This window comes from Amblyomma americanum, chromosome 5 (genome assembly GCF_052857255.1).
Source record: "Amblyomma americanum isolate KBUSLIRL-KWMA chromosome 5, ASM5285725v1, whole genome shotgun sequence".
In the NCBI taxonomy this organism is placed as follows: domain Eukaryota; kingdom Metazoa; phylum Arthropoda; class Arachnida; order Ixodida; family Ixodidae; genus Amblyomma; species Amblyomma americanum.
In genome coordinates this window covers 88,999,776-89,019,608 of record NC_135501.1, presented here as the reverse complement: position 1 = coordinate 89,019,608, position 19,833 = coordinate 88,999,776, and the positions used below count along the sequence as shown (strand labels likewise).

General features: G+C 46.1%; 1 protein-coding gene across 1 annotated transcript; it reads left to right on the top strand.

Annotated features, from left to right (window-relative positions):
* Positions 1-3,849: 3,849 nt before the first annotated feature.
* On the top strand, positions 3,850-16,544 carry LOC144134864 (uncharacterized). The gene is made up of 3 exons (XM_077667673.1): positions 3,850-3,944; positions 6,846-6,935; positions 16,319-16,544. Exons 1-3 carry the CDS (start codon positions 3,854-3,856, stop codon positions 16,477-16,479), a joined length of 342 nt encoding a protein of 113 aa, XP_077523799.1. The 5' UTR covers positions 3,850-3,853; the 3' UTR covers positions 16,480-16,544.
* The last annotated feature ends 3,289 nt before the right edge of the window (positions 16,545-19,833 follow it).

Sequence of the window (19,833 nt, the reverse complement as noted above, 5' to 3'; positions counted from 1 at the left end):
CTGTACCGCTGGGTGGCCCATGCCCTGAAACCGCAGCGACACTCTGTATCTCGCGTCCATGGCAGAGAAGGTAGGTTGCCCGAGCCATATGCGGACGAACTTCGCAAACGTCGTCACGAAGGTGAGCGCAACGAGGAACTATGTCATTACCAAGATAATGCGCAGCAATTATGTAGTGAGAAAGGTTAAGCGACGAGAATATTGTCACTTGTAAGTTCATGCTTACAGTAGCTTATAATATTGCAGTAGCTTAGAATATTGCAGTATTAAATTTTTGTCCACGAATGTTGGGCATTATATTAAAACACAGCGATTCTCTACGAAAGAATTTGTCACCTTGTAGGAGTAATCATTGATTAAAACCTATCATGCAGGGCCAAATCTCTCACATTAATAAGAGACAAAGATTGATTGTTCACATTATCGTCTTCCTCAGGGTAGACACGTCGAGAATGTATGTGCGGTCGTTGATCCCGTTGTAAACGCTTTATCTATGAGAATCTTTCGGCATTATCTGCCTGTAAGTGGAAACATGAAAAAGATACATCCGAGCTCTACAAAGCATTCAAGATGTTGCGCTCTGGTCCTACCTAATGAAGTAAAGGGACAGTTGGGCCTAACAAGGCGACATAGTGGAGCGCTTGCTGGGCCCAGCTCCGGTATCGAAGAAGGTGAGCTGGCGGACACGTCTATTGGCGAGCCAACGGGTTGCTCCAGCGACTAGGATTGCCGAAATGTCTCTCCATGGTTCCGTGGTTCAGGGGCATATCAACACTACCAGCATTGCGTGTAATACCCTGGAAGCCCACATTCGACACGTATCTCTTATTTTCCTTCACTTTCTTCCCAGGGTACCGATAACAGGGCACGTGCGTCGTTTCGGAAAATTATCGATTCTCATCGCGCCATTTTCATCCAAATTTACATACATCTAAATTACAGAACTTGCGTCAACTTCCTGTGCACTTCCTTGTGCTAGTCTTCAGAAAGGCAGCTGATTTATACCCAACTTCTTTAAAACAGGCCAATATTTATTATTTGCAATAGGCGCTGGCTGCAGGTACAAAGAGACGGCACAATGAACCTCATCAGTTCTTTAGTTCGTCAATAAGGGCGACAGAAATGTAACATCTCACCAGACTTCACCGAATGTTTTGCTGCTCTTCGTGCTGCCATTGAGTATGCCAATCAAGATAAAAATATTCCGTAGGAAAGTAACCGGTGCAGTAACTTTATGACTTCTAAGTGGACAGCTCCACTGCGCTGCGAGGGAAAGAAAGGTGAGGGTGAAAAAGAAGAAAGAGAAAAAGATGTGCTATATTGGATGGCTGCACAACAATTTCCGCCACCTGGGATTGTTTTCGTAAATGGAGGAATTTGGTGTATTATATCTTGTTTTCAGTCAAAGGTAGACATCGAACACTTACAAGCTGCTTTTCGGCGTGCTTTCCAAGGAGATTTGGTTACACAAACTACAGAGGTACGTGACCACCATTAATAAAGGACGCAATATTGTCTGCCAAATCACATTAGGAAAGAGCGGCATCGCAGGCAGTTACTCTTCAAATGAGGCTGCTCTAACTGCCAACCACAAAGGAGACTGCGTGCCAATCCCAATTACAATACGTACAATACAGTAAGAAAACATCCAAGACATCTGCTGTCTCAGCCCGTTAACTGCACTAGAATTCTTGCGTGAAAAAATTGCCAGAACGCAATAAACAAGAGCTTATATAAAGAGTTAGTCGCACACTGGTATATCCCAGAGCCTGTCGCTACTGAGAATGGATGACTGTCCTCCCGTTTTTGTTCTTCGAGATAGGCAATCTTCACAAGTAGTCATAGTATTTTTGGGTGTTATGGCAGCCTGAGCATGCACCGCTGACAGCCAGTTTTCTCAGCTCGGCACCATGCTTAGCTTATATCGTCCATATATCGTCCTTAAGTACACAATACCAACGCTTTTGAATTATTATAATTCTGTCCGTTTTGACCTCTTCACGGCAACCTACAAGGATCTCCGGCAGATGTATTTGGTTTCTATGTAATGTTATCTAGCCTTGCTGTTGCTTTCGTTTGGATTTATAGAAGTGAGTTCCGCTGTTGTTTTCTGTTGTTTTCGTTTACGAGTACTAAGTCTGTATCATATTAAATATGTATGTATATGTTTGCATATCAAGAATATGTTACGTGTTGCCGCCACTCTGCCAAAATAAGAGATTGTGGACCCGTCAAGCTGTCCAAGGACAGCTTTTTTTCTACAATCCCCCCATCTGTATATGATGGCAAATAAAGATTTCATTTCATTTCATTTCATATCAGATTTTTGTACCGCCTAGTTAAGTCGCTTCTGCTTTCTAACATAAGCAGCGCTCAGTGTCCCTCGGTGTTTCGATCTTTGACAAGCCATTGCAATCTGCGGCTGTTGCAGCAACGTCATGAAGGCCTTGGCAGCCTTCTCGCTGTTAAGCGCACTGTGCGCAAGGTTGGAAAAGATGACGCAGTCTCGCAAGCTCATTTGCACGGGCATGGCGGCGCCATACCTGGCTCTAAGCCATTCGAAGCGCAGAATAGAAAGATAAATGGGCAGAAGAACAAAGATTTACATCACGTACACCCACAGGTTGCCTGTCAGGGCACACCTCGGACACCGATGGAGCGATGGCTATGTTGTCCAATACATCGGAGAAAGAAGATGCTCTGTTGGCGCTGGAACTCGTTCCAATCTCGCTTCCTTTAGAACTATTTTCTCCTCGCAACCTTTCTTCCAGATATACATGGCACTTTTATACTACTTGCGGCTCTATTTATCGCAGGTTTGCGGTTGACGTTGGTCTGAAATTTCTGAGAGTGGGAACTTTTATTTTATCTTAAACATTATTTCAACAAGAACAGTTTTGATCGCAGCGTCTTTGAGCGCATCTCTTATACGCCCGTTCCTGGAGAATCCCTTTTTTCATCCCGAGTTGCACTCTTTACAGCATTTAAAAAGGCCGTTGTGTAAATAGGTAGCGCACATGAAAGGGTGCCAGTGATATGCCTGGACAGTTCCTGCTTTATGGCCTCATTTGAAGAACATCCAGTTCCAAAAAATCATATTTTTTCTACAGCTCTGAGCAGCCTGCCTCGGCCTCAGCGCAACAGAGCGCAGAGCGCAGCACAGAACTAGACAGCGAAAGTGAAGAGAGGACTAGGTGGAGAGCGGAGAAGGAGGTAGCGGCACCACCGTGAAGATTATAGAAGAGTAGTGCGCTACGTCCTCCCCCCCCCCCCCCCCCCCCACCGTCTCCTCGCCAATGGCTTCGCTGATAAGGCATGCAGTGCTACCACCAAGAGATCGCGCTGGCCGTTCACCCGATGAGAGGCTCATAGGCGGCTGAACGCTGTGCGCACTATCCAAGTCCAAACCCAGAGCCGCCTTCTTTCAGCAATGCGTGTTTCGTATGCGGTCACATCGGCTCGAGGAGCGCAGCGTCTAAACTCAGAAATCGCATTACCAATAAGCTTAATCTTCTGATAATATTTTATAAGTTGTAATGCCCCATAGACAACTGACAACTGCTTTAGACGCCACAACGCCGCACGCGCTCTTACCACAATCTATTTAAGTTAGCAGAAATAGTTTCTAGGCTGACAAGTAAAGGTAGCATTGATTTTATAACTTTACTACTTAAGCCTATAACATGTACGGCGTTTTGAATGCATGGTTTCATAAAAAAAAACACATCTCACTGTTTGCGATGCATTTTACTATATGGCAAATTTACAAGAAATCACTGCCGAGTATACATTTTATCAGCAACAGGTATTTTCGTTATAGTGCTCCCTGTTTCCTGCTTTTGACAGAGATAGAATGCCCTATTTCGGCAAGTTCCATAAAACGCCTCAGGTCGCAGATAAGGAACGCAAGAGAAGCAATGCCCTTAACGTGAGCAAGACATCAGGTCAGATTTCATTTACAACTTTATTGGTCATCTTGTGCCCGACAACTAGCCTGTGTACCGGAGAGTCGGTCTCAGTATTTTGAGGGAAAATTGTTTCTTTAATTTCACCGCCAGGGAACTTTAATAAGTACCCTGCGTCTTGGAAGCGCCACTAGTACTTGTTGCTCATTAAGTTCCGAGGATTGGCACGGAATTTATTAATCGGGACTTGCGCTTATTAAAGTTAGGCCGTGCTACCACAAATATTCAATTAGAAAATAACTGAAGAACAAAGGGTTTCATGGGAAGTAAGTACAGAACTGCCACTGCCTCCGGCAAACAGGAAAGAATAACACGAAAGCACGGAAGCTCGGCTACTTTACACATGAGAGTGACCTAAGCATTCATGCGGCGAGTAGGCACCTCAAAAGAACATTATTTCATGCCGCGTATTTTACGCACTTGGTGTTCACATGAGAATAAGCTACATTGCTATAATTAAAAATACATTAGTTGTTTCTAGTGCGAGAGTTGACGTGACTGGTTTTCAATTTAAGAACTTTATTTGTAGCCTATAGTGAGTCTTCAAAGTTAGCTGATGGCAACGTATTTTTGAAAGTGCTTTTTCGTTGAAGTGTTTGCCTAAAAAACATTCCTTTTGCGTTAGATGCTACATTTGCATCTGCTCGCTACTATACTAAAGTTGAGTATTCGACAATCGAAGTGGCAGTGCCAGATTGACAATTGCGGCCACAATAAATTGTACCAGTCAAACTTTGCACTGAACATTTGAGAACAATGTCCGAAAGAATTTCATAAAGTTCGCGGACAGCGTGCATTATTAACGCGATAACGTTAGGGACCTCGTGTTGAAGGTGTCGTTGACTACGAGCGAAAATTCCCAAAAAATTACCCCAGAAGCAACCTAGGAGGTAGGTGGGCCAGCTAGGTCAGGTTACCTTGTGGAATCATTACAATTTGTCTACCGAATTGTGAGAAAACCTCCACTGTGAAAGATGGCAGTTCAATTATTGATTGTTCGCGAGAGGTTGCTGGGAAGAGCAGCTTAGATCGCACAAATGCCACCGGTGGTAACACCTGCCGTCGCAGAGCACTACCTCATCGCTTAACCGCAGTAGCACTGCACCAGAAGTGGTATGAGGACTTCCAGGGATCTATGAATCCTAAATATAGAGTGCACAATTCTGCACACATAGACATCTACTCATTAGCTATCGCGTCATACCCTTAAGGTAAAGCTTAAGAGTCCCCTCCGATTTTTTCTCTACTTTTGCAAAGAAATCATCCCAACATGGAAAAATCGCCCAACAGGTTTAGATAACCTTGCCTGAAGCAGAGAACAGCCCCAAGGTTTGCTCACGGCGGCCTTTTCTCACTTAAAAAGGTGTCTAGGATTCATGAATTCGTGAGGCAAAATGTTTGTCTTATGAGGGTCCAGCAGACTTCCGTACGCGTGTATATTACCGGCGTCACAATGACCCTTTTAGTGTCATTAGAGGCGTAATACCAGTTATTCGTTAATATTAGTTCTGTAGTTGACGGCAAGCGCTAAAATTTACTGCAGTCAGAAAAATATATTAAAGAAACGATAAACCGGACGAGTTTTATATCTTCATATCCAACAGTATAATACCAAACAACCCAGATCTAAAATGTTTTAAGCAAGTGCAAATTTAATACTGTGGGACATGAGAAATTTATATTTGTCATCTGAACTCATACCATTAATTCAGGTTGCTGATTAGCTGAGAAAATATCGTGGAATTGGAAGCGCTAAACTAAATGGGATGATTTGTTATGGACTGGAAATTGTATTTAGGAATTTACATATTTTGATACTGATGGTTACTGGTGGCAACTAATCTTTTTTTCAATTTTAATTCGTGATAAAATACATTTGCTCAAAGCTACCATGGCTGAGAGTACGCATCTTATGCGCGATTGAGTTTCAACGACGTCGGTGGCTAGCGAATGGTAACAAGCCTACTCCCAATAAATATTTCCATGTGGCGCGTTAGAGGTTTGGTTAAATGTTGGGTTGTTACGCATATCATCTATTTAGAACTCTTTGGAGGCATTGCAAGGGGAGCATGCATTGCACTGTAACCTTTTCTTTCTCGTATGAACAATAAATCCTCCTCGTGTAAAAGATTCAACCAGTTAAGTTGGTTTTATCTCACTGTACGCATGAAGCAACAACGACTGAATGTAAGTATTAACCTGAACTCTGATAAAACAAAACTTTCCTGCTAGCTTACCAATCCACCTGGCTTCTCAATTTTATCCTGGCTAAAGAAAATTCAGTAAGAATTAGGTTAATCGCTACCACCAGTTTCAAGATATTACGACCAATATGAAGAACTAATCTCCGCAGAGCAATGCTCCAATGGGGGCTAGTCGGCTGTTCATTAAAACATATGCGTGCGCTACCTTTGAAACAGACAACGCAAGGCATAAACGCTGGCAGGTCTCGCCATAAGCGGGAGTGGGGACGGCAGGGTGTCGCAAAGTTCATGAAAGTGCCCTTTCATGTGTTGTGGGTAGGAGGGACAATATGTTACTAAAATTGCTCCTTCTTCCACACCTCTTTTTGGAGGGCTATGTCCCCTTGCCGCGCTTCCTTACGCATGCCTAAGGCACAAAGAATAGAGCACGAGACAGTCGCAGACACTCGAGTCATAGGCTGTGACTCGTGCATACTCTGAGTTGTCGGCTATAAAGTTAACACACCCCTATATCATTAATCACATGACAATTTGCTATTGAAAAATCGACATGCTCGCAAAAATATTCTTGACTTTTTCCCTTTCAGCAATTTTTTTGAAAATTGGAAGCTTTATAATATTTTTTTTTATATTTTTCATAATACATTTTATAATAATGCTTGTCCCTCGCGAACAGAACCATGGCATCCCAGGAGTTTTAGGGTTTCCTATTCGGATTATGCATCGTGCATAATCTTTCGTGTGCTTGACTTTGAGAGAATGAATGGTGAGTATTATTACAATATGAAGAAATATTGTCTTCCTAAACACCTACCCTTGTTTCAATGTTTCCACAGTTATATACTTATATAGTGCTCGTGTATTCCTTCTTTGTTATTGTTGCTTGCAGCAAAGACCAATTCATGATTGTTGTACAAGATACAAAAGGTGCAGCCGGGGGTCATATAAAGAAAAAAAGCATTGGTTTGTTGATCATAGCGACGCGTAAGCTAAGTTTGTAAATGATGCTTCTTGCGAAGCGGAGAACAGCTATTCGGTGTTACTCCCCGACAAAGGAAGTCCGTTCGACTCAACTCATCTTTAGTTCTAGTTATATTGTAACATAATGGTTACGGCAGTCCAGGCAGTGAGGGAGTCAGCGAAAGAAGGCTTTCGAAGGAAACTGTTCAGTGGGCTCACCTCCGCCCACAAAGAGCGGAATAAGTCGGCGGCGACAAAAACAACAATCGTGCTTGGCAGTCTTCGAACACTATACCCTCTGCCCTCGGCCGGGCAAAATTTAGAACTGGTAATGAACTTTCGAGATACGGCGTGCAAAGTTACAGCAGCCTCGAACAACCTAGAATCGACACCGCCTGGATGCGATCAATCGAGATTAATCAAGTCGTGTTTTGCACCTCAAACAAAGCGATACCCTTGTTGACAAGTTTGAAGCATGAACAGAAAAAAATGACTAAGACTGGCGGCAATGTCAGCTTTATTGGACATCCTTTCGACCAAACACTCTTACGCATGTTGTGGAAAAAAATTGAAATATTAATCATGGCACACCTCTACTGGTACTGGCTGCGTTCCAGTGTTTATTTTCATGTCATGGCTGGCTTTTGGTGGTGCCGCTCCTCTAGTGGCTCCGCCAATAGCCTTATATCCACCGTTCGGCAGCAAAAGCGACTGAAGCCCAATTCTTCTATGATTTTTTTTATTTCAAGTGTGCGTTCCAGAACGCCTGAAGCCGTCCCCGGTAAAGGCTACTTTTTCTTTAACCATTGTGCAGACTGACCAAACACTCAGTGTCGCATCTAGCGGTGGGTTTTACGCGGAAAAGCAGCCCTGATTTTCCTTGATATCACACTAATTTGCCTCTGAAGAATCGCACCTATTGTAGTCCACCTATATGAACGCGTACGACATCTGCTCCTCTCCAGGTGCGTGAAAGAGTCCAACAGGCAGCAAGTTGATTTCTTCCTTTCTGAAAGCACAATTTACTCTGCCATTTACCTTAGAATTTAGAATTTACCTTACAAATTATGACGTATTGGTTGTCTAATTAGGGTCATTAGGTTTCATACTATAACAGTAGGGGCTAGACATTTCAGTTATTAATTTCAATACGACCATCGTTTCTTGACATTTATTCCAGAACCTTGGTTTTGGTTTTTGCCGCCGATTAATGTTTCCTACGTTCTTCGGCTGTATAAAGCCTGGACTCCATGTGCGCGAAAGAGCGAGCGACGCGACAAAGCGGCACGGCGAAGCTCGCTTCGTCGCTTGTGGGCAACTTCCATGCAAGCGAAGGCGGCAGGCGACGTGAACCCGCGACGTGCGCAGCGGACTCCTTGCTTTGCGCACTAAAACTTAGAAACACGCCCGTAACCTGTTCTCTCTCTTAAAAATTTGTGAGTGTGCCTCATAGTCAGTGCAAAAGAAATGTTTCTTTTATGGCAGCGGTGTAGCGGCAGTGGAGATAACCAACGGCGTGCCTGCGGAGACGAAGTCACATTACAGATTCACGGGGGAGGTGTGCTTTAGTTAGGTGCCTGTGCACTCCGACTTACTAAAGGCACTCCCATAAACTGTCACCGCAATGTGATTGTAAGTGAGAAAACTATAATTTACCAGTGAGAATGTGCGCCGCGAGTGTTTCTGCACAGTTGGAGCTCAGCGGCAGGGTGAATCGAGCGCCGGTACCCGCGGCTCGACACGCATCTCTCTCTGCAGTACGCCCGCTCGCGTAGCCAGCTTCTAATACTGTTAGCCCTCCGCACCCAACAAGTAGATTGTTTAATTATTTAAATTATGCGGGTCTGCCTCTCAGCTACAAAACCAAATATTTTCTCGACGGTGGCGATGACCAAGACGACACGCTGGTTTCGTAAGATGTACCCGTGACAAACCATAAGCCAACAGGAAACGGTTGTGTGGGGCTCTGATTGACCAGTCGCGTGGGGGTCTTTCGGGTGACGAGCGAATTTTTCTGTGGGTGCAGACCCGAGCGACACGACAAGCGAAACATGCATTTTGCTTCGCGCGACGGCGTCGCTCGTCGCTTGCCGCCGTCGCCTTCGCGTTCGCGTGAGTTTTCGCGTACATGGAGTCCAGGCTTTAAATTGTATTCCGGTGCGGAGAAAAATCAGTTTATCAAGGATTTTATTCTGCTAGGAAATTACATAAAGAAATGATTATACTCAACATGCCGTTATTAACTTTGGGTCATTTATCACTATCACCTCTCAACTACCACTCTGCCCGAGGAAGTACATGGTATCACCAATAAAGTAAGTATAGAAAAAAAATGCTGGAACTGCCAGGCAAAATTCCAAATGGAATATTGAGTTCTAATTAGAGGGTTCCTCTTTACCGCTTTTTTCTTGCTCTCGGTGGAGCGAGAGCGCGAGGTGTTAAAACGTTTGCATTTTGACGAGTAAGATGGGACGGCGATATTAAGGTCGCAGTAACCAGAACAGTATATTTGTTTCTCCTGTTGAAGCCTAGTTTTGAGTGTCTACTTGCTCTAAAGAACTCTTTTTGCCCACTAACTGCCTTAATGTGTGGTGGCAGTGAATGATATTAATATAAATTGGTTTTTGGGGAAAGGAAATGGCGCAGTATCTGTCTCATATATCGTTGGACACCTGAACCGCGCCGAAAGGAAAGGGATAAGGGAGGGAGTGAAAGAAGAAAGGAAGAAAGAGGTGTCGTAGCGGAGGGCTCCGGAATAATTTCGACCACCTGGGGATCTTTAACGTGCACTGACATCGCACAGCACACGGGCGCCTTAGCGTTTTTCCTCCAACAACACTATGCTGGCGGACTACGTTTGGCGCCAGGGCGCTGCCCCCTAGAGTTCAGATGCGTGTAAAGTGGCGGATTAATGCCTTAAAACGGGCAGTTACTATGCATATTGAAAAGTCCGAACGCAGCGCCTTTTCCTTGGTTTTTGAAATTCGCTAATTTTCTTCTCTGACTGGACGGACAGCCTACTCAATAGCCAACTCTCAGCGGCAAGTATGTGAAAATACTGTGCTTTTTCCCTAACAACCGAATTTCGAAAACTGAATTTGGGGCACTTTCATCGCTGAATTTTTCGTTTAAACCGAACTTTCTGACATGTAAATTCAAATTTACTGGGTTTTATGATTTGCTTTGATTGAAATCTGGTACATCAACTTCATTGCGCCTAACTGAATACGAAGCTAGCTTCTCTCTCTCTCAGCTCCGAGATATTTTATTGTAATATATTGCCGGCCTTTTCTGAAGCAATTACATTTGCTCTACAATGTGCTTCTGATGGGTCGTTTTGATTCATTGTACTTGTATTTTCAAACACATTCAAATCAGACGTGTGTGGTCGTCAATGCGTGCTGTGCCCTCTTGCGCACGTATGCGACTGCCTCGGACCACTGAACAGCTTGCTCTAAGCTTGCTCTTGCCATCTCCGAGTGCAGCTCACTTTCGGCGTGCACATCTGTCACCCCAATGAATATATTCCCGACATCTCACGCATATTCCTGATCACCTGAATTTTTTGCCGGCAGAAAAACCACAAGCCGCGTTTGCAATTCTTACATCTACCCACCAGTGATCTGCCCACTGAAAGCGTCTGTCCGCTGGCAGAACTATTGTCTCCGCAGTGTTGTCTGCGCGAACCTCACACGCCCATTATTCTACCGGGGATTACAAAGAAAGGTGGCAAAAAAACCACTTCTCCTGAATCAAAATATACTCTTTTTCAACGCAGAATATGCTGAACATAATTACGTGTTTGTGAATGCCTCTGTATAACCGACTAGTTCAACATGCACCTTAGTCATTCAGGAAGACAGGTCACAATAATGCTTCAAATGGCACATACATCAACCTCTGGTGGACTAACTCGTGGTGGATCAGCCTGTTTCAACTTGGTGTCAATCTTTGGTGGAAGCAACCAAAAGATGGGCGGAATACGCCGATTCGATAGTTGAGCCATTAAATCGGAAAACAGCCTTCCACCACGCCGAGAGTAAGGAATTAATACGAGGCAATAAGGCTTATACAACATCGAGCACCTGAAGAAAGTCACCTCATTATTTCACTGTGGCAGCAGGAAACGGTGGATATGTCGGTAGCGACCCAACAGTCCACACTGCTCAACCACATCATCACCGAAAGCTGCCAATATCAACTTTCGGATCGGCCAATGTCATTATACATAATATTCGTATTCAAGTATAATGAGGGAATTCTGTAAGGCAACATCGTATCCTCAACTGCAAGACCAACAAGGCTTCATACAGAACTATTCAAACAAGATCCATCTCTTGCCAAAAATAAAGTAGTGCTCCGACACCTTTGCACCGATGTAACCCGGCTGTGTGGCTTGTGCCAAGGGCTAGTACTCACTAACTGTGCTTCCAATCATGGTGCGATAGCACACACGTGCATCTGAGAACAGCTAATTTGAATTGACAATTCCCCACGTACTTTACCGCTGCTCCTGCGTGGACAGTCAGTGAGGGTCGCTGAAGGCAGTGGTATATTGCTTGAACACATGTCCTTAAATAAGCCAAGCTTTGTGGAATCTCGGCCTGAACATTGTTATCTTATGAACGCGGTCGATTCGATCCTAAAATTTATCCTAAAGGTTTGAGCGCCATACTTCCGGCGTATTTTGGCTGTTCTATGTTGCTGGCCACGTGACTAACCACGTGATGAACCACGTGATAAGCCACGGCGCTGTCCCGCTGGCAGCTACTCCGCACCACGTGACCAACCACGCGAGAGCGTGGCGGCGCAGCCGCGGGCTGGCGGCGCCGCCACCGCCACGGCGCTACCACGCTTAAGGCTCGAAATGCTACCGTAATGTAGCTATCGCTGCAAAATTAAGAGCTGCTAGTGCCAGTTTCCAATCTTCTTTGTAGGTCTTGATTTTCCTGTCTATATGTGTGTTTTTAATGTCTTTTTCTCTTCAGGTGCGTGGTGTCGATTTCATGATTATACACTGAAACGGGCTTTATTCGTAAGTGAAGATTTTCTGCGAAGGCCGGGTAGAGTAGGCAAGGACAGGAGCGCGCCAAAACAGTTGGCGCTCTAGTCTCGCGGCGCATGTCAGATCCTCCGCTGCAGCTGCCGATCACCTTGCTCTTTACAATTTGCCCCAGGGTAAAAAGAGACATCCTGGCAATATAGGCGGACCACAGGATGCAGTACTCGTAGTGCGGCTTCAAACGTATCACGTGGACAGTATCGCGCCCACGTCTCCGGAGATCGGACAAGGGCGTACTGGGCTCGACGATGTAATTAAGAGGAGAATTGGGCTCAAGGGCGAGGTAAGGTCCCTTGTACTTTGGAGGCAATACGGTAGAGAGGCCGGGTGAGGCAGAAGGCACACGGAACCAAACAAGAGATTGCGGAAGAAAACAGTCTGTGCCATGCAAGTTGTAAAAGAGGTATTTCTGGCGCCCCTTGACGTCGCACGTGAGACACCGGGCGAGCTGCCGGCACTATTCAGCGTATTTGGAGGCTTCAGAGGCGGTTGTGGACTCCGAAGAATGAGCACCATAAGGAAGAGTGCTGTCAAGTGGGTAGGATAGCTCGCGACCGTACGGAAGGAGAAATTGCGAGAAACCAGTGCGGTTCTGCGTAGCGGTATTGTAGGCATAGGTTACTAATGGTAGCACTACGTCCCTGTTGGCATCATCCGCTGCCACGTACACTGCTAATATGCCACTTACTCACTGAATAAATCTTTCAGTCAGGCCATTTGTCTGCGTGTGGTAGGCCGTAGTTGTGCGACGATTAACGTTGCCCTGCTGCAGATGGGACAACACGACATCAGATAGAAACACTCGCTCACGACCGCTGAGAAGTTCACGTGGCGAAGAATGAAGTGGTGCAAGAGGAAGGCTGCAACGTCCGGCGCCGTTGCAGCAGGGGGCAGCAGTCTCGGGGCATACCGGGACATGTGGTCTACAGTGACAATGACCCACCGGTTTCCGGCAGCAGTGTAGCGAAGCGGTTCATACAGGTTAGTGCCGACTTGATCGAAAGGCCTGGATTGGCAAGGCAAAGGCTGCGTAGGGCTGGTAAACTGTGGTACCCGGACATGCGGTGTTGAAAATCGGGGCAGCAGCGGACGAAAATGCGAACATACGTGTACACATCACACCTGTTATATCGGAGGTGTAGCCTGGTATAGTTCTTGAAATTCCCCGGCATGACCGGCTTGATGCTCACTGTGAAAAGCAGTGCATATTCCGGAGCGTCAATGTCCGGGGACAAAAATTAACCACCTGCGGCAGTCAGAGAGGCAATTGCGGCGGTACAAGCGTCCGTCACAAACTGCAAAGTGGGCAGCTATGAGCGAGACAATGCATCGTCGTCGTCGTGATGCTGCCTGCCAGAGTGACAGCCGACACAAATATCCCAAGCTTGAAGGCCTTAGGCCCAGTGGACGAGGCGGCCATTTGGGTCCTTTAGAGAGGGTAACCAACTGCGGAAGTGGTGGTCCGTAATGACAGCGAAGGGTAGGCGGTAGACGTAAGGAAAAAATTCGCGACCGCCCGAACGATGGCGAAGCACTCTTTTTGAGTAACTTAGTAGTTCCACTGAGGCTTCGTCAGGGAGCGGCTCGCGCAGGCAATATACTCGACAAACACGGGTTTGCGTTAAGCGAGAACAGCACCGATATCAGTGCCACTGGCACCTCTGTGCACTTCAGTTGAATCTTCGACGTCAAAGTGATGTAATATGGGCGGGGAGGTGAGCAGATTGCGCAACGTACTGAGCGCATCGTCACAGGCAAGACTCCAGATTGATAGGTCGCAGCTCCTGATGAAGGGCAGCTAGAGGGGCGATGACAGAAGCAAAGTTGCGGTTAAAGTGCCGGAAATACAAGCAGAGGCCAATGAAACTGCGAAGTTCTTTCATTGCGGAGTGTTCTGGGAACTTAGAGACAGAACGAAGCTTTGCTTTGTTGGGAAGAATACAGTCCTTATATACGACCTGGCCCAGTATCATCAGCTACCGGGCGGCGAAGTGACATTTCTTCAAACTGAGTTTGAGCCCGGATGCGGTGAGACAGCTCAAAGCATTCCCCAAGCGAACGATATCATTCAAACAACATAAGAACTTTTCCATTTCAGGGCCGCAATATCATGACCATCTTGCGCTCAAAAGTGACAGGTGCATTACATAGTCCGAAGGGCATGACGTTGAATTCGTACAGCCCGTGAGGCGTCCCAAAACAAACCCAGCCCGTTCGTAGCAGAACAGCCAGTCCTCCACGTAGTGGTCGTCCGTGCCGCTGAATACGGCAGGGTCGAGCTGGCGGGCGCACCATAGCAGACAACGGGCACCGGAGAAGAGCTGGTGGGGTGGTTGGCCTCGGATGGCATGGTGTTAGCGGGGGTACAGGTGCGCAGCCCCAGGATGTAATTCCGCAACCTCCACCAAGACGAAACGGGCTTTATTCGTATGTGAAGATCTTCTGCGAAGGCCGGGTGGAACAGGAAAGCACAGGACCGGGCCCAAAAAAGTTGACTTTCTAGTTTCGCAGCGAGCGTCAGCTTCACCGCTCCAGCTGCACCTCTTCAGAATATTCATACTTTTTTAAGAAACCTGAACTAATTCCTTTATATGGTTTACAACCCGGCGAGTGCAACATGCTTCTAAGCGCCTGCACTCATTCCATCAAAACGTACCGAGGGCAGGTGAATATACTCCAGACAAGTGTATATCGCATTAGAAGCGCCTTATTAATGGAGGTGAAAAGCGTAGGACGAAGTTTTAAACAAATATAACGGACATTGAAGCGATGTAAACTGAAACTGTATTCAATGTTTGTAACCTTAAGCTTTCCAGAGAATACAGGAATGCTAATAGTGTATCATTAATTGAGTGAGGAAATGTAGGGAAACATAATTTTGCTGACTAGATAGGTGTTTTTTGCTAACACGAGTTTACAAAATAACACAGAACACAGAACAAAGGAATCTTCCTATGTCAAGAAAGGCACAAGGATGGGTTTTGTAAAGTTTATTTGGAAGTATGCAACTATCACGCTAACAGAAAAGGGTTAGTATGTCCTTAATAAACACAGTAAACGAGTAAAATATGGTCAGTCTGGTTTTGTGCCCTTCATTGATGCTAAGAAGCATTTCAAAAAGTAGAAACATCAGCAATCTTAGAGACACTATAACCAGAATATTTAAATGCATTATGGGAAGGCCCTTCATAATGTCAGTTGGCAGTCGACAGCCACTACACGTTGCACGAAAAGAAATTGACGCAATAAAAATCCAAGAATGCCAAGCCATATCATACACTCTCTTCACTTCTATTGAATACTACTCGGCATATGCATCTTTAGGGATGTACTCAGGGATTTAAATAGTAATGGTTGATGCCTTAGGAGCCTGTCACACCAAGGCGACAATGCCGTCTCACATATTCAAGTTTTCTCGTCTCGTCCCCTGACTTGAGTTTGTGTTGGCGCTCTTCGCGCAGTTTTTAAATATCTAGACAAACACACGAGATAACCGCAGACCATGGTAAACTCGATAGAGCATCCGCAGTGAACGGTGAACAAAATTGATACAAAGAAAACGAAAGTCGGTGTCAAGATCGTATATATTTCATTGCAAACGGCTTAACATTACCGCAGCAGAGGCCAGAAGAGGAAGTTCTAGTCTTTTGGGTACACGCTGGAAGTTTGGCGGAAATGCATGTGGTCAAGTTCTCCGGAAAACAACTATCTATGGAACTGAAGGCAAGAAGTGTTATGCAAAATGACAAGGATACATAATATTTGACTAAGGAGCAAACGCGTTTGAAGGATATCTCAGAGAAGATGGCTAAAAAGAGAGCAATGCAAATCGGCAGCAGGTGACTGCGAAGACCACATATGTGATGGTTCCTTGATGTAACTGAATGCATTGCTGGAAATGGTTAACGTATCAGGCTGCCCCCTGAAGTTATGGTGGCAAATAAGGGATTGAAAATTTGAGAGATTGGGCGAGTATCGCCGATGCATGAGATTGCTAAGTAGAGATTAGTGGGAGGGGTCTGCATAGTGCAATCCATGTAGGCATGTTGATGGTAATGCTAATAGTGTGTTAAAAGCCAGTCTTTCTGGTTTTAGCCTGTGTTACACGACTTTTTTTTATTTTGCAGAATACGCCTGCATGGTTCTTGTCAGCGACCCTCCAGAGAGCACTTCCATGCCAGAGAAGTGCCGGCAGGTGTACCGTCACACATGCAATGGGTCGGGTATAGCCGAACAGATTTATGAAAAAAACTGCAGCAAATCTGCGCTTATAGAAAACTGGCGTTAGTTGCCTATGTGCTATAAATCCAAAACAACAAACCTGCGCAATAAAGGCCTTCACACAAACATCTATATAGGTGGGTTTATTGCAGCCAGTATTTCTAGAATCCAAACAAACGCAAACAGATCAATATTTCCCAAAAGGCTGCTAGACATTTTTTTGTGCGCACTCAACGACACTCTACTGCTTCCGCTAATTCAATACGATTCTTAGACGTGCTGATTATCTTGACACTAACTTGGAAGGCGCACACTAAGCATTATGTTGTTCGCGTTGTAATTACTGCATACCTTCCGCCTATGCAAAACTGTTGCTTTATAATGCCCTTGCTCAGAATTTGAATATGCTACCTCCATTATGGAGCCATAATAGTCTTCTTTCGTTTCTTCACGCAAATTAGTTCACAAAGTTTATGTCCCTTTTATGCTATCAATTTATAACCGCACTTCAAGTTTTACTCTGAATAAATCTTACCCGACCGTCTTTGTTCCACAAAATCCAACACAAATATCGTCCATAACGCAGCCGTTCATTACTGCTCCTAACTGTCGCTCATATCGTGTTGATCGTGCCCACAAGATTGGTTCTGCTCTTTGTTGTAGAAAAAAATTCTTGTATTTTTTACTCACTAACACGTTTGTTCACCGGAGCCAACTTCTCCGAAGTGTCGATTTCTCCTGTGATTACGCTTGCTTTCATCTCTTCTTTAGTTATTTTGTTGTGAAAGCGCAACTTGATTTGCAAAAAAATATTTATTTTTTGCATAGTCCTAGCCTTATTCGTTCATCTCATTTCACTAAAACCAGCTCTGTATATTTCCACACGCATATACTTTAGCGCGCTCTCCTTGCCCCTATTTAGTAAGCTTGATTTTCATAAAATGCGGCGTCTCCCTTCGTCCGGCGTTGGTCGGAAGAAATCCCACAATCCGTGAATTCACAAAATAGAAAAATAAAAAAGCCGCCGTGGGAGTTCGACCCCAAACCCTCTAGTTGCCAGACGCGAAAGGAGTGCCTAGGCAACGAATGATCGTTGGTTCAGGCATGCTAGAGGGGCACCTAGTGAACGCGTGGGGGTGTGTGATTAGTGACTTAATAAATAACGAATGTTTTGGATGTGTATTGATCTTATACCAATGGAAAATATTAAACCAATATTTTTCTGCTAACTAGGCATCAGAAATTGCGGGCAAAGAAAAGGTGCTGTAATGATGCTTCATTTCACTGAAACAAGGGGTTTAGGTTCATCGGCGTTTAAAGTCGCCACAGCGACTCAGTCTATGAGGGACGCCGCAGTGAAGGCCACCAGAAATTTTGAACCCCTGGTGTTCTTTAAAGCGCACTGACATCGTACTTTGCACAAAATTTAATTATATCTAGAAAGACACGTTCGTTGATATCAAAGCGCCATGTCAATGTCAAAATTCTCCCTTTCTCATCCTACTTCTGCTTTTTTCATGCCTAGTTATTGCATGTTTCATCTTGAGTTATCTAACCAAACACATGCCGTGGGGCTTCCGCCTACCTTTTGGAGGGCGTCGAGGGACGCGTAATGTCAGTCGAGGACAGCTAGACGTGCTGATGGACTGTGAGATTCCGAAACTGTTGCGGGCGGAGCGCCCCGGTACCTAGGCAGGCGGCTCCGGAAGGCACAGCGAGGTGAAAGGAAGGAGAATGGCTTAGATGGACGGTATGCGGCTCCTGGGACATGCGCACATCCATCCGTGATTGGCTTAAACGCCACGGGTGGGCGCATGAGCGGCAGCCTTGAAACTGGTGCAGAGCAGGTCATGAATTGAGATGCCAGCGAAGTAGCGGCAAGCGAAGGCGCCCTCAGCACCGCGACAGCTACGGGATGAACGTCCGCTGGCCTGGTAAGCCTATGCAAATTGCTAGACGGTGGCGGATGGAGCGGCAGCATGGAGCGCATAGAGCGGCAGGGGCTGCCAAGGCTGGCAGTGCTGTGGCGAAGGCTGCGCGGGCGAGAGCGAGGCTGGTACTGGGCTAGCTGCTGACAGCAGCGATAGCGGGTCTGCAGCGTCGTAGAGCGGCAGCGGGCAGTAGGAGACGCCGAAGTCCGCCAGAATGGCAGCGCGCAGCTCGTCGTACAGCCGGCAGCCCAAGGCAGGACAGGCATGTCGACGCGGCAGGTCGGCCGGGAGGATATCGCGGAGGACTGCGTGTTTGAACGGCTGAGTGGTGATGCCGTTCAGGTACACCGCAGCCTCGAACAGAGCGAACCACCCGCCGACGCCTTGAGACCGGAAAGCTGGAAGCGGCGAGTCGAAGGCCGGGTGCTGTCAGCCCGCCATTAAGGAAAGCAGCTGCGGGAGAAGGTGCGGCTCATCACGTCCGGGTAACGACAATGTCGAGGTCGTGTACAGGATTACCCTGTCATGTGGCAAGGTGTACATCGGCCAAACAGGGCGCTGCGTAAACGATCGACTCCGGGAGCATGCTAAAGATATCTACAATAAGGAACGCACGAATTTAGTTGCCCACTGCATTGCTTGCACCAAGTGTGAGCCACGGTTCTGGAGTGCTTCAATCCTTGGCAGAAGTTGTCAAAAAACTGCCCGTGAAACTTTGGAAGCTTTCTTTATCAGGAAAGGGGGTCATAACTGCGTTAGTGACACGTCTGTCGTTTTGTATAATGCTGAGATCAATTTCCTATCGCGTCATCTGCTGTGATTCCAAGTTCCTTGTTAGGTAGCGCTGGCGCTGGCCAGATATGTATTTATACGCCTCGATCTTTCTTCAATAAAGCAGTTGTCAGTAGCGCCCGTGCTCGTCTTGTCTGTATCTCGTCCCGTCCTTTGCGCTAAAAATATGCCTGTAAAATCCGAACACCAACTAGCCCAACAACTCACCCTGTTGGTGTATTTCCGAAGTTCAGAGCAAGTTGCCTACGGCCGCCAACCAGATTGTGGCTGAGTCTTCACACGGGCATCAATCCGCTCTCAGGACTTGAGGCAACGTTTGCCCAAAGGAGGATTTTCAATGGCAGGAAGTGCATTCGTTATTGCACTGGGCGACAAAGCAGATATGCGGTTGGGCCTCGGGAAGGCTACGGCAGGAGAGGAGCGCTCATATGCTAAGCAAGGCCTAACACTGCTAAAGGAGGCAGCGAAGGATTGTGCAGGTTAGAGTGATCGCCACGGAGGAATTCAGCACAGACCTTATAATGGGCAGAGAAATACAAGGCGATGCACTGGCGCTGACTACCACCAGATTGTTCTGACACCCCGGTCAATACATATCAAGCATGAAAACCAACAACACCAAGGCCTGCGAGACAGAAATCAGAACTATAAGTCAAGCACGGGAACTATGATCATTACGCTCCTGGCAAAAAACGAAT